General features: G+C 45.5%; 1 protein-coding gene across 5 annotated transcripts; it reads right to left on the bottom strand.

The window, feature by feature from the left end:
- Positions 1 to 1,492: 1,492 nt before the first annotated feature.
- Positions 1,493 to 14,010, bottom strand: LOC147604377 (pentatricopeptide repeat-containing protein At3g12770-like). 5 transcript variants are annotated; one of them, XM_086795120.1, is made up of 5 exons: positions 13,588 to 14,010; positions 13,435 to 13,514; positions 3,373 to 3,674; positions 3,133 to 3,228; positions 1,493 to 3,021 (listed from the first exon to the last, which is right to left on the bottom strand). In XM_086795120.1, exons 1-5 carry the CDS (start codon positions 13,732 to 13,734, stop codon positions 1,520 to 1,522), a joined length of 2,127 nt encoding a protein of 708 aa, XP_086651246.1. In that variant the 5' UTR covers positions 13,735 to 14,010; the 3' UTR covers positions 1,493 to 1,519. The 5 variants fall into 5 exon arrangements, with proteins under 5 accessions (XP_086651246.1, XP_086651244.1, XP_086651245.1 ...); XM_086795118.1 differs by having other exon boundaries at positions 3,133 to 3,674; XM_086795119.1 differs by having other exon boundaries at positions 1,493 to 3,228.
- Positions 14,011 to 15,011: the final 1,001 nt, after the last annotated feature.

Below are 15,011 nucleotides of genomic sequence, written 5' to 3'. Positions count from 1 at the left end.
CCCTCCAAGAGGGGAAAGCCATGGAGTCTAGCCTCTCTAAAATTGGCACAGCGAGGGAACTCTCAAGATCTGGAGCCTCAAAATCCTCATGTTTTTCACGAACCACGGCAGTATCTTTTTTTTCCGAGAAAAGATCCTTTCATTAGTTATATAATAAAAACGCCCGTAGGGCTACAAAAGATCTCTCCTGCTCATACGAGAAACAGAGCAGTGAATACAGCATGGCAGCCCGGGAGACTCTCCCTAGGTGCTGCAAAATACAAGCATCAGTACAAGGAACTGAGAGGCTAAATCATACAATAGGGGGGGGGAAGAGCCAAACAGGTGGCCTGTAGTGCCAACGGGGGGATCCCGTGTGTAAGGTGTAGAAGGGGCCACAACGCCAAGTGGTGTGAAAGGCCTGGCGCCGCAAGATCGCCTCATCCGAGTCTCCCCGGATGCGGTCGTACTGTCCTCGCAGGGTGTGGATCAGCTCCTGCCAAATCCCCCGTACAGTCTCTGCTGGTGGCTCCAATCTCCCCTCAAAGGCCGTAAAGCACCGGGCCCTCCAGGTGAACCAGATGGTGAGGCTGCTGAGGAGCTCCCATCGTAGATCCCACTCCTGTGTCCAGCTGGCGGACGAGAAATCCGGTGCCGGAACCAGGCGAGGCTGGCCCCTAAGAACCACGGCAGTATCTGTTCACTTCCTTGAGACATAAAGCAACTTCTATCTTGACTGAAGGACCATTTCCACGCCATCGCTTTCAGGGTCTCCTAAAACCCATTACTGAGACAAGACAGATCCAACATGCTCAAGAAGGCCCCTTAGTGATCCCTACAGGAAGCCTGGTCAAGTATTTGAAGCAACTAAGGGAGAAGCTTGCATCAAAACTGATGGCTGGCAGAAAAATGGCCGGTTCGAGCAAACACCCATGGCAAACGGGCCATTGAGCTCCATCGTGCATTGGAACGCATGTAACTCACCTTGTAGGGACCAACCCTTCGCAGCTTAAAATACCATCTCATTGGCCTGTCAGATAAAAAGAGGAGTAGATCACACAGTTAGGCAGCCCAACGCTTGATATGTCCATCATGCCAGGCCTTCTCTTCAATTTAGATCGCCATGTTGCCAAAATACAAGCCTTGCCCCTCTCGTGCACACTCGGAAACACTTGTTCAGCCATACATGCCTCATGTTGCTTCCATACTCATCTTCCTCTGTCATCTCTCTCCCATTCCATGGCCTGAGTGAATGGCATTCACTTGTCGCCAATATTTCACTCAGTAGCCAATTAGAGATTAGCTGGACTCCAGAGATTGCAGGCTAGATCGACCTCGGTGCCCTTGGGAGATGGAAGCCGGAGGATAGCCACGATCTTGTTTGAAAATAGGCACCAGAGATGATGTGACCAAGGAGGGTACCTTGAACAACTAAGAAGTTGAGGCATAACCAGGAAAAAGAAAATAGCCAGTTATAGATAATATACTTAATAACAAGTGATGCGCATCCATGTGTGGTTGGGGGGCAACTCTAATTCCTTCAAAAGTATTCCTTACAGGAACATGTCCCCTGCTTGAAATGATGTGCACGATATGAATCTATGACAAAGATTTCACACCTCGTGATCTTGGAGATGATCTTGGTGGCATCATGACAGTCAAGACACATTCTGAGATCCTTTGTCACTCGAATAGTATTGCCTTCACATGCACAGATCAAACCAAAAGCTACTGCCAGCATCTCACAGTGCCCACAAGAGGCTCGTTCCTTATCCACATCTGATGTTGACTGCAGCACTGAGTCTAACTTAGGTGCATATCCTTCTTCCTTCATCTGCACACTCAATCTCCTCAACACTTCATCTATGCGGTCACTTTGTGGGTGGCTCTTATCTCCAACCATGAACTCGTGTATCCTACTATCAACCTCAATAAAAGCCTTTCCAGGTTTCCTCCAAGCATTTGCGGCTCTCCTTTGCTGTTCAACTTTGGCTGCCTCCTCCAACATGCCAGCACAAGAGTAGATGTCTGACATGAGGACATAGACACCAGAGATCTTTTTATCAAACCTAATGATTTGCTCATAGCATCTCCTTCCAAGCTCTACACTCCCATGGGTTCTGCAATTATTGAGCAAAGATATCCACCCAATAATATTGGTTTGAAAAGGCATAGTTTCAAGCAACATTTCTGCATCATGCAATCGCCCAGCACGGCCAAAAATGTCAACTAAAGCATTAAAATGTTGCACTTTGGGTGCGATGCCATGGAATTCTTCCATGGTCTCAAAATAATCATAACCTTGGTCTATCAAACCAGAGTGACTGCATGCAGAGAGAACAGAAATAAATGTGACACTATCCGGTCGCAAGCCGTCTCGCTTCATGCTCTCAAAATACTGCAATGCCAAGGTGTAATCATTATGCAGGGAAAACCCAGCAATCATTGCATTCCAACTCACCACATTCCGCCTGGGCAATTTGACAAATAATCTAACTGCATCATCTAGGCTCCCACATTTAGCGTACATGTCAATAATGGCACTACTAGCGACTAAATCGGATTCAAAACCAAATTCAAGAAGATGGGCATGGACCACCATGCCCTGATTGAGAGCTGCTGTGCCGGAACATGCCTTGAGGATGATAACATAAGTGACATTATCTGGCTCCAGGCCTGCTTGCTGCATTTTCTGAAAGCATTCAAGGGCCACCCGCCCATTGCCATGTTGGGCTAGTGCGCCCAGCAATGCACTCCAAGTGACCACATTCTGCCCTTGCAATCTGTGAAACACTCTTACACTATCTGAAAGGCTTTCACAGTTTGCATACATGTCTATGAGGGTGTTACTGATGGACATGTCAGATTCAAACCCACTTTCAATCAGCTGTGCATGAATTGCAAGGCCTTGATTCAAGGATGCTGTCCCCACACATGCTTTCAAGATGCCTAAAAAACTGACCTTGTCTTGTTCAATGTCACTGTGCTCCATTTTTTGAAACAACTGCAGGGCTTCCTGGCTATGCCCATGCTGGACCAGACCTGCAATCATAGCACTCCACGTTACGACATCTCGCTTTATCAAGCTATCAAAAACCCTGCATGCATCCTCAAAGATACCACACTTGAGGTAAAAATGGAGGAGTTTGTTACAAATAAAGATATTTGAATTGAAGCCATTTTCTATGATTTGGGCATGAATCAGCTGGCCTTGCACGAGAGCCATTATATTGGTGCATGCTTGAAGGACTGCGACAAAAACATGTCCATCAGGTACTAGACTTGACAACTGCATTTGGTGGTATAGTGCAATGGCTAGCTTATCTTCTCCAAGCTTAGCATGTGCAGAAATGATAGCACTCCAAGCATACACATTTGGTTCAGTCAGCTTACTAAAAACTTGGATGGCTTCCGACAAACTCTCACACAGACCATACATGCGGATAAGATAACTTCCCAAAACGGCATCTGCCTCCAATCCGCTATCCACAACATGGCAATGCACATCCCTACCAGCTTTTAGGTCTTCAGGATGGATACACCTCTGCAGGAGTTGATTGAGTATTTGAACCGCTGCATTAAATCCTTGTTCATGCTTAGGATAAACAACATACGATGCCTGATCAATATGCCCTACATCATAAAGTTTTTCCAAGCCCTCAACATACCCACAAAAGCCACCAATGCCTCCTACCCTGCAAGGCATGTAAATACAAAACGCAAGTTGTGAGATTAAACGATAGCATGCATACTATGAAAGAGATTACCTTAAGACCTATTTCACACCCATCAGGTGGCCCATAACTCGAGGGCGCCCACAGGGGGTCTCCTGGGAGAGAGCCGATACAAGGGAGGAGGCGATATTCTCTCCACTTCGTTATAACTGTACTTCAAGTTCAAGTGACGCCTGTGAATGAAGAACACATTCACGCTCTTCTGCAGAACCTCCGTGGCTAACCCTTATGCAGAGAAACGCTCTGTATGTAGACACCTAGCATTGAGAAGTGCAGATAGAAATGACAATTTCCCATACTTGTATAAATATGCACCATTAGTGCTGGTTGGCCAATTTATTTGCTATCAGCTTGTTGTACAATGGGTGACTGCCACGTGGCACCAGCGATGGCCAGAAGCCTGCCCAACTGCATGCGCACATATCCCAATTGCTCCTACTGGTTGTCCACATGTACCATAGGTGAGGTGTGTCACAAGAAGTGTGGAAAGAAGATTGGAGCACAAAAGGCAAATTATGTCGCACACCATAAAACTCGTCTTCTAGATGTGCTAAATACTAAGATGGCAAGAACTAACGCAGAGTACAAATAAACCATCCACAAAAGAAAGTAGTACGCGGCTCCTACTTTTTTGCCCGGAACTCAATAAACCATCTACCAAGGAAAAAAGTATCTCCAGTTCTTCTTTGCACTACTCACAAGGTCAAAGCTCTGATACCAATGTTACATGCACGCAAGAGTCTTCGTACTTCTTGTTAGTTAGCAGATAGAACACTTAAATCACTCTTATGCAAAGAAATGAAGAGAGAGAGAGAAATACTGGTAGAGATATTGCACAATTCACCAGATTGGGTCTCGATAACCCACTGAAGGGTCCCACTATGTATGGTGTATTTGCTTTTAGTGCTACATATAACAATGAGTACAATAATGTGCTGAATCAGGACTATCCTGTCTAGGGCTGAACCTAGTGTCTTACTAAAGGATAGTGTCACACAGGATTAACGTGTGCACATAACATCCCCTCCTGCTAAATGTGGAGCACTGGGACACATGATGCATCTTTGTTCCACATCTACCCTAGTCCATTTGTTGGCTCTGCTCCATATCCACTCACTCACTCACCAATATATTCGCTACCAAGGTTGTCATTGTTAGGGAAAGTCAATGTTAAAGGAGTTTGTATAAAGTATGTGTTCTGTGGGAACAACCCCTTGTAAAGATATTTATTGTGTAGGTTCCTTTGTGTGTGGGAACAACCCCTTAAGATATAATGTGAGCATGTGACACCTATTGAGGACACTTGGCATCATATTTGGCATAAGGCATATGTGGTGGCAGCATATGCTTTAGAATATGTAAAGGGATTGTCTCCTATAAAAGGACTATCATTTTATGTTTAATAGAACATATTAAGCAAGATGTAGCCTCTTGTGCATTCTCATTCTATTAGATTAGGATTATTATTATCAAGTCATTTATGCTTCTTTTTATGGTTTATGCCCAAACCCTAATGTCAATAATTGGTATCAGAGCCTTCCTGTCTGGTTTTGGTAACCCTCTTTTCTCTTGTCACAACACTGCCCAGTTCGTGTCCCCGCCATCAGCAGCCCATCAGCTCAACCACGTTGCTTCAACCATGTGGAGGTCTAGATCTGCACCGCCCACTGTTGGAGGTGGTCACATCGATGCGGGCCCTGGACGGCACTGCCTAACCCTGGCACCCAACTTCGTGTGTAGGTCCGACCAACCCCAACGACGTCACCCAGAGGCGGGAGTCCGATTGGGGCAAAAAAAAAGGGTTGTACGAAATTCGTCCGTGTCAAGCGGCTCAGCCTATCGTCATCGGGAGAGGCGAAGGGCCCCGCATTCGCCCCGCTCGACCCTTTGGGGGGTAACACATTGGGCATCACGGCCCAGTTCCGTCCCCATGTCGGCCTTGTTGCCTTCTGTTCATCGTTGCTTTTTGTGCCGCCCTACAATGTTGTGTCCTCGCGGACCTAGCCTTGCTCCCGCCCGTTCGCTGGTGCTCTTGTGTAGCTAGATCCTGCGCACCTGTGCCTTCCGTTTGTTGGTGCTCTCCACATGCGCACTGCCCTGCCCGCAGTCCCAATCCTGCCTGGCACACAGAGGGCTTATGTCCTATTCCCGCTCTCTGCCTGAAAGAAGCAATCTTGCCTCTTGTGTTTTGGATGTCTCTTGTCAGTACACACTGCTTTACTCTAGAGGTCTTCTTGTAGTCGCTCTGTGCACACTGTCAGTCTTGCTACTACTAGGGTTTCACTCTCTGTGCTCTTCGACCCACTTGAAGGCTCCTGCTTGTGACCTCTTTTTGTCTCTCATCTCAATTCACCAAATTTCTTATTCTCAGCTTGCCAATCCATCTTTGGGCAATCCAGCTTGTCTTTGTGCTTCCAGTGTATTTCTATAGTAGCCCTACACATCTATCCTCTTTGCTTGCAACCTTGAGGTTCCAATCAAGTAAATTTGGTTCTACAGCAGTTCAGTTTGGCTTGGCGGCTCTTGTTTAGCTCCATGGATGGTGAAGCTTACAAAGAAGCAATCTGCTGGTTTCTGTCTCCTACCAGCTCAGCATAGCAGTCTTGTCCACCTACTGGTTCTGTTGGAGTCTCGTCGATCTCCCGACATTTTGAGGTAATGGGAAGCAACCAGTCTTGATTTGATGCTCCAATTCTTGTTTTGATCTAGATCTCGTACCTCTCTACCAATTTGTTGGCTCTGGAATCCCACCAACTCTTTTACATTGGTCCTGAATATTCAGCTCGACAACTTGTCCTTTATCACTGCTATCTGTGTAAATGCTTTTAAGATTTGAGATTGAGCTTCACACGTTTAGGTTTTATTGGGTTTTAGGCTTATCTAGTATGCTGCTATACTTTGCAAGGGTCAAGTTTGTACACACATTGTTGTTATCACTCCATGCAATTTCCCTTTCTTTTGATGGAGCAAGTAAGTCATCCACTTCATCCTCTCCACCCTCATCACTCTTCTATGAAGTGTTAGAAGTCATCTCCTGTCTATTTGTATACACCACGGCCTCTGTTGTGGGTGTGCCCGCCCGTATATCATTTTTCCACACTCCCCGTATTTTTTCCCTATTTTTCCCATTTTTTTCTAGTGGCTGGAGGGCTGCCAGTTGATGCCAGGAGCACTCTGAGGCTGGCCGACTGCATCTGTATCAGTCGTGGGCTGTAGGAGTGCTGGCCGACTTGTTCTGTCCAGGCGTGGGGCATCAGATGCTGGCCGACTGCTATATTCAGCAGTCGTGGGATTTTGTCCAGTCGTGGGCCTCTTCTAGAGCTGGCCGACTGCCCTCATGGGCTTGTATATATTGCCCCCCATCCTCCTCCACTTTCTCATTCAGTATCTTCGGGATCTTGTGTATAGAGAAGAGTTTACACACATCTCTCTGTGTTTCTTGTGCTGATTATTTTCTGCAGTCTACTTGCTCTTGTCTACCCAAGTTTGGATATCATTTCCGCTGCATATTCTGACATGGTATCAGAGCCCTAGGCTCTAGGAGATCTTGGGCGTTTTTCTGAGCAAGAGGGGGAGCAACAGGTTGCTGATCGGTGGACTGTTTCGGGCTGAACGGGAAGTGAAGGTGCAAGAGGAAGGCGGGCAGAGGGGCTGGACAGCCACTTGCATATTTTCTGATTTTCAAATTTTTCCCACCCACCCACCCTTTCAGGTTACTCTCCGAGATGGCAGATTTACTCGAGATGGCAGAGAAGCACGTGAAGATTCCGACTCTTCCCACGTTCCCAGTGGATCGGCAGTTGGACGGGTCCAATTATGGCATCTGGAAGGTCAAGATGGAGTCAGTTTTGGAGTCATATGATCTTGCTGATTTTATTATCAAAGGGGTGCCAAGGCCGGAAGCTGAGGAAGGGGAGTTATTATCGACGAGGAAGGACCGAGAGGCACAGGCACAAATGTGGGACCGTGTCAACGCCAGGGTCCGGTCGTTTATATTCCTCAATTGCACACCACAGGTGATCAACCATGTGAAGCACATGACGCTGGCGAGAGGCATATGGGAGCACTTGGCTTCTTTGTACAACAGGGTGTCACCCATGAAGCGGATATCCTTGGAAGTGCAGATGCGGGTTATGAACCCTGCAAAGTCTTCGACGATGCGGGAACACATTAACAAGCTGCAGGCCCTTCAGCAGGAAGTCCTTCAAGCTGGGAAAGAGATATCATCTGAAGATATGGCCATCACGTTACTTTCCCACTTGCCTGGTCAGTATTCCGCTTTCTATTCCTCGTTGATCACTAGTGGCAGGCTCAGCACCATTACTTGGGAGGAGCTTGTGCCAATGGTCCTGGACCAGGAGGAACGTTTCAGGAACCCTCCTCACGGCGGAGGTTCGGAGGCCTTAACTGGCCAACGGTCGAAAGGCCGTAATACCAACAAGGGCAAAGAGAAGGCTTCACCAGATAAGTCTTCCGAGAAGAAGCCTGATCCAGAACGAGAGAAGCTGAAGGCCGAAAGATCGTGTAATGATTGTGGCGAGAAAGGCCACTACGGGAGGAAGTGCCCTAAGTGGACAGGGAAGAGTGCTGAGTCCTCAGCCTCAGCTGCGAAGACTCCGGCATTTGTGCACTCGGAGATGGTGGACTCCGATGATTCATCGTCTTCGAGCGAGGAGGCAGTTGGCTTCACCGCAAAGGATACTCGGGAATGGATTCTCGACAGTGGTGCTTCCAGGCACATGACTCCATCCCGTGACTTCTTCCTGGATCTGAAACGGCAATCAGGTCGTATCTTTATTGGCGATAACTCCACTATTCCGATTCATAGTGAGGGCCGGATGGAGATCATTCCCGACGGCAAGGGGGGCAAGCATGCTTCCCGTGTTCTTTATGTCCCTGCTCTGGGCTTTCATCTTTTGTCAGTGCATGAGGTATGCAAGACTGGCTTTCGGGTGGAATTTGAGGAGCATTCAGTTGCTCTAAGGGACCGTGAGACAGGCAAAGTTGTTTGGGAAGGCGGTGTGGAGAACGGCATCTACAAGCTCTCTGCACTCTCCTCACTGACAGGCTCTCAGGTCGGAGATTTGTGGCACTTTCGTTTTGGCCACTTAAATGTGGATGCTTTGCGGCGCGCCTTCCGGGACCAGATGGTGGTTGGCTTGCCAGATGTTGGTAGTAGGCAAGGACGCTGCAGTTCTTGCATACGTGGTAAGCACCACAGGGAATCCTTTCCGAAGCAGGCTTCCAGGCGGGCTTCGAAACCTTTGGAGTTGATTCACACTGACTTGTGTGGACCACAGCAGATACCGTCCTTGGGAGGATCTCTCTACTTCATGCTGCTTGTTGATGATTGTACCAGATTCACGTGGGTCTACTTTCTTTCACAGAAGGACCAGGCTTTTGCTCGGTTCAAGGATTGGCACGTGATGGTGGAGAAAGAGTCTGGATTTCAGGTCAAGACTCTCAGGGCTGACAAAGGAGGGGAATTCTCCTCGACTGTATTCTTTCGGTTTTGTGCAGATCATGGCATCAAGAGGGAATTGGCCAATACCGGATCGCCTTCGGAGAATGGAGTTGTTGAACGTAAGAACAGGACTGTGGTGGAGATGGCGAGGACTATGCTGGAGCATCGTAATCTTCCTCGTCCACTTTGGGGTGAGGCTGTGGCAACAGCTGTCCATACCATTAACCGCTCTCCGACGACTTCTGTAACCCACATGACTCCATTTGAGGCATATTTTGGCAGGAAACCCGATGTCTCGCACTTCCGTGTCTTTGGGAGTGACGCGTATGTACATATTCCGAAGAAGCAGAGGGGGAAGCTTGACTCCAAGTCCCGCAAGCTGGTATTTGTGGGGTATAACTCTCTTTCCAAGGGATACAAGTTGTATGATCCAGAGAGGAACGAGATTGTTGTCAGCCGGGATGTGATCTTTGACGAGCATGTTCCAGCATCCACTGTCGAGGAGCCGCCACTTCTTGGAGATCCAGAGTCTGATGATGATTCCCAGTCTACCACTCCAGTTGATCCACCTCAGTCATCACAGGAGGTTGAGCCCGCAGCTGGAGTTGAGCCCCCGCGATCACAGGAGGCTCCACGATCTGTTCGAGTACCTAGGTGGTTGATGGACACCCTTCGGGAGTCAGGTGTCACGGAGTTACCCTCCGAGTAGACCACAGAGGATGGCCCTCGAAGATCACATCGAGTTCGAGATAAAAGCAACACGACAGAGCTTCTTCAGGTGAACTATGCTCTTATGTCTCGTATCATGCGGGATAAAGAGCCCACTTCCGTAAAGGAAGCCCTTTCACAGGATACTTGGAGGGAAGCCATGCAGGTGGAACTTGACGCCATCGAGAAGAACAACACTCGTTATCTTCAAGGTACTTCAAATTATAGCATCACCTACTCCAGTGGTGCTGATTTGGTTGGCTTCACAGATTCTGATTAGGCAGGCTACATTGATACTCGGAGGTCTACATCTAGATATTGCTTTCATGCTTGGTACTGGATTGGTTTCTTGGAAGTCTCAAAAGCAGAGGACTGTTTCTGCTTCTTCCACCGAGGCTGAGTATAAATCCTACCTTATCTCCTCCATTGAGGCACTTTGGATTCATCAGATTCTGGAGCATTTGCGCTGTGCCGACACTTCCTCGGTTACTATTTTCTCGGATTCTTAGAGTGCTATTGCTCTAGCACAGAATCCTGTGATACGAGGACGATCCAAGCATATTAAAGTGCATTATAATTTTGTACGCGACTGGATAGAGTTGGGCCTTCTTCGACTGGCCTGCTATTCTACCAAGGACAATGTGGCTGATCTCTTCACCAAACCACTTCCGAGAGCTACTATGGAGGTGTTACTTCAACATGCTAGTATTGGACCGCCCCTTTGGGACTGACTCCCTTTCCCCCATTTCATCTCATTTTTCAACATTCAATTTAGGTCATTTTTCTGCTTCTTACCATTGTACAGCACCTACGAGCATCCCTCGTGCTCAGTTTTCAGCAATAAACATCAATTTCCAGCATTTACAGGTCTAGTACCTGGGCCTACATCTGTGTTTTCTATTTGCTTCACTTTCTTTCAAGAACATCACCAGAAAATTCCGCTTGAAGTTCCAAAATCATTCTCACATGGATGCTAAATGGATGCCAGTGGAGTATTTCAAGGACTATCCTGAAATACTCACACCTTATGAAGAAGGTGTCGAACCAAAAGCACTTCATTCATTGTCTTGAGGCCAAGACAGACTCTAAGGGGGAGGGATGTAACCAACCTCCTAGTTTGTTCTTCAAAATTGATCATTGTCTTGCTCAAAATTGTTCCATACGTGAGTTGGTAATTACTACATAGCTCATGGAGCATGATTTGTGATTTACATATCTTTTGAGTAGCTAATAAAGCTAGAATGCTCATTTCTAGTTATGGGTAGCCATTGGCCAGAATGCCCAAAGTTTTCAGTCAGGTCGTCATAGACCAGATGCCCAGATGACTAGAATTAGTACTTCGGTGGTCAAATCAACCAGAACGCCCAGATGAGTGATAAGTGGTTTCGAAGGCAAAACCAAATGCTGAAATCATTTGAACAAACCATGAACAGATGAATCTTTACAAACAAAGCCTTCTTGGACCCAAAGCATGCAACTCCTAGAATCTAGGAGAGTTGCTATTTTTGGCAGACTGATGGAAATTCCATTTGTGTCAAAACCTCCAGATTTTCGCAAGGATCAAGACTTGCTGAAGCACCTTTGTCAAATTCTTTACGAGTAGGGATATTTTTAGCATAGAAGATTATGGAAGAATCATCTCTTAAATTAAGATATGTGGCATCTAGAATGAGCCTAGTGTCCCTACACTTGTCATTTCACCTTACACTTGTCAATTTAGCTTAATACTTGTCAACTAAAGTAGCCACTTGTCATTTGGAGCTGCCACATCTAGAATGAGACAAGCGTCCCTACACTTGTCATTTCACCTTACACTTGTCAATTTAGCTTAACACTTCTCAATTAAAGTAGCCACTTGTCATTTGGAGCTTACTCTTTCCATTCTAGATCATTGTAGCCTCAAACCTATAAATTGGAGCACTCCCTCTTCATTTGGAAAGGCACTTCTCATCTATTGTAAAGGTCCAGGCACTTCTCATCTATTGTAAAGGTTCAGGCACTTTGTGCCCATGGTTTGATTCAATAAATTCCTTCAAAGGGGGAGGGACATGTTCCCCTCTCAATGAGGTCTCATTTCTCTTTTCTATGAATCCTACTTTCTTTCATATTTGTGATTATTGATTAAGTGGGTTTGTTACAAGTAGTTCACCAATTTTGTCACTTTCACGCGCCCCAATGTTACAACTCACCCCTGAGATGGAGACCATAGCTACATCCTCGACAGAGCTCCCCCACAGTAAGACTTGGCGTCTCATACCACCAAGCTACACACCCTAGAGGTGTCATCAATGATCGCTGTGAGCACCCCGGATAGGCCATGCGCTATGAGTTAGACTCGACCATCATAATAACAACTGATTCTGGGTTATGCTTATATAGGACACTGGGCTCTATAGTTGGCTGTATAGTATAATTAGCTAATAACCCTATAATCTTTAATAACTATGCCTCGACGTATAAGCCTCCTCTCGTATGAATTGGTGGATTATCTCCTCCTTAGCACCTACTACACTTGGCCTCTGGCCTAGGCACCTATTATGAACCTTTCCTAGACATAACATATTTCCCCCCTTAAGGACCATTAATGTCCTCCCACAATGAACTCGGGAAATTGGGCCTTCAAATTCCCATGTAGCCTACCTATCGAGTCTTCCCCTCCACTTGATCAAGTATTCATCATAGGTACTCCATCTTGAATGCCTAGTACACTGATCTAGAACTGATTCTAGCTCTCTAGGTATACATTGTCCACTCTTCTCAAGCTAGTTCTTCCAAAGGAACAACTTTGCCCAAGTCACGCAGATTTTCTTTCAGCCAATTGATATGAAAGACAAATAAACCGTTACACCCAGGGGAAGTTCCAAGCAGTACGCAACATCACTAATCTTCCTTGTGACTCTAAATGGTCCACAAAACCTGAAGATGACTTGTAATGTTATCATGTACACATAACATTGAAATCCTTTGGTATCCTCAGAAACACCCACATGCACCCTCGGAGATCTTCGTTGGTTAGCATAAGTTTGGGATCTCCCTTGAGCCGTCCTTACACTTTCCTTAGCTAACTTGAGCATTTCCTACATATCTTGCATGAAATCACAAGCTTGTTGGTTTTGGAATTTACTTAATCCAATAGCAATCAGTGACCAGGATTGAAAACCGTATATCCCATAGCTAAATGCTTATTGCTATTGTATGCTAATTCTAACAATGAAAGATACCTTTCCCACTCCAATTGCCTCTTAGATACATAAGCCCGTAGCATATCTTCCAATGTCTGATTCGTCCACTCAGTCTAACCATCACTCTGGATGGTCCCAGGAAGACATACTTAGCTTTGTTACTAGCTTGGCAAATATAACTCGTCAATACCCTACAATGAACTTTCAATCTCGATCACTAACTACTTCTTTGAGCAATCCTCGCTGCGTCTCCGCACGAAAAATAAGCAATCCTCCTCTTGCCCAATGCCCTCCACGGTTGCCTTTAATGTTCTGTCTGTATGTGTTTATTAATCGATTGACAAAGAATGATAGATCTAGGGCTTACCTGGATGGGTCTATCAATTTATAACTTGTAGAATTCTCTGATAGGGTTCTCACACCATTCCCATTTAGCCAGTGCCATGCCTGCAGGACGCCAAGGATGTGTTGAAAGCATCATGTGAATTAAGCACAGAAGAACTGGAGCAAAATGACTCACCTTGGTTTCTGAAGCCAGCAGCGCAAAGCTGCATGTTTTCCTTAACAGCTTGGAGTTTTGTCCAGCTGTGTGGAAGCCCAAGGAATCGCTCGAGCAAAACCTGTCTCTGATCGCGCACGCATCGTGGAGGGCTCCATGTCGATCCATTAATTAATCAGAACATGATGTTAAGCCATGGGATTCTGCGTATTGCCAATGCAGTGGGAAAAGCGCGATTTGCATCCGATGTCTTCAATTTTTACAGATAGATTCGAATCGAGCACCGCGAAGGGCGCTCCTTGCAAGAGATGGAGAGGAGAATGCAACGAGGTCATGTCTGTAAACACTCTAAATGCTTCTGCAGTCTCAACCCTTGTGCCAGTAATTAAGAGGATTATAGAAAAATTGTTGCCCATGGATTTTGTAAAAGCTATTTAAAGCTTTAATATGTGTTCCTTGTTGTAACTATTTATATCTTTATCTTATTATATTACTATGTTCATCCACTATGAAATTTCACTTGGTCTCACAAAAATCTCTTTCTAAGCATGTGTGTTAGTCTAGATTCTCTTACCAACCTTTTGTATAGCCTCAAATGAAAATGTAATTTCTCCCAATTTAAAAATAAATCTTTAAACTTATGAGAGATGACATTCTTTATAACATTGCTAAGCTCTCCATAAATGTTTGGCCTGGAATTCCTCACGATTAGTGAGAACGATGCTTTACAATAGTTGCTACAATTTTGGGGTATCAAAAATAGAGCTTACCGTCGCAAATCATTGCAAACTTTGGTAAAATGTGCTTTTGTAAAGTTATAAAAGTACATTGTGCCCTGTTGGCTCACAATTTTTAGCCAAAACATATGGAGGAGATATCAACTCTTCAAGAAGGTGCAATTATGCAAAAAGTTTCACTTTTCAACACTCAAGGGAAATTTGATAATACGAAAATAAAAAAATCAAAATTGGTAATGTGGATACATCAATCATACTTATAGGAGTACATTTGAGAGTTTCAACCTTCTACTATCATACATTAACTATTATTGAGATTCTTTTACTGCATTTCTCAAGGGTATGTTTGTGTATGATCTCTCAAGTTTAGCTCTAATTTGCTCATTAATGTGTCTAATTTTTTCACCATGGCTCATATAAGAAGTGAATATAAGTCAACCTTATCAAATTTCGTGAAGGTGGATGATATTATTGGGTTAGTTAAGATGCTCACCATTCAAGCAATCAAAAAGGGAGGAAATGGGCTTTTAGGGGGCTTATGGTGAACTTGACCCAAGGTTAGTAAACAAAATCAGAAGGAGGAGATGGGCTCCTCAATAGTCCACAAACTCCCTACACAATAACTACAGCACTAGTGATGCTCTAGTGACTCAGTGACATGTGGGACATGGGCCCTACTATTCTTGTAGGTCCTAGAATGTAGTCAAA

The sequence above is a fragment of the Cibotium barometz genome, chromosome 62 (genome assembly GCF_041138505.1).
Source record: "Cibotium barometz isolate CiBa-2024 chromosome 62, ASM4113850v1, whole genome shotgun sequence".
NCBI classification, from domain to species: Eukaryota; Viridiplantae; Streptophyta; class Polypodiopsida; order Cyatheales; family Cibotiaceae; genus Cibotium; species Cibotium barometz.
Note: the sequence above shows the minus strand (reverse complement) of the source record. Positions and strands in the feature narration are given on the sequence as shown.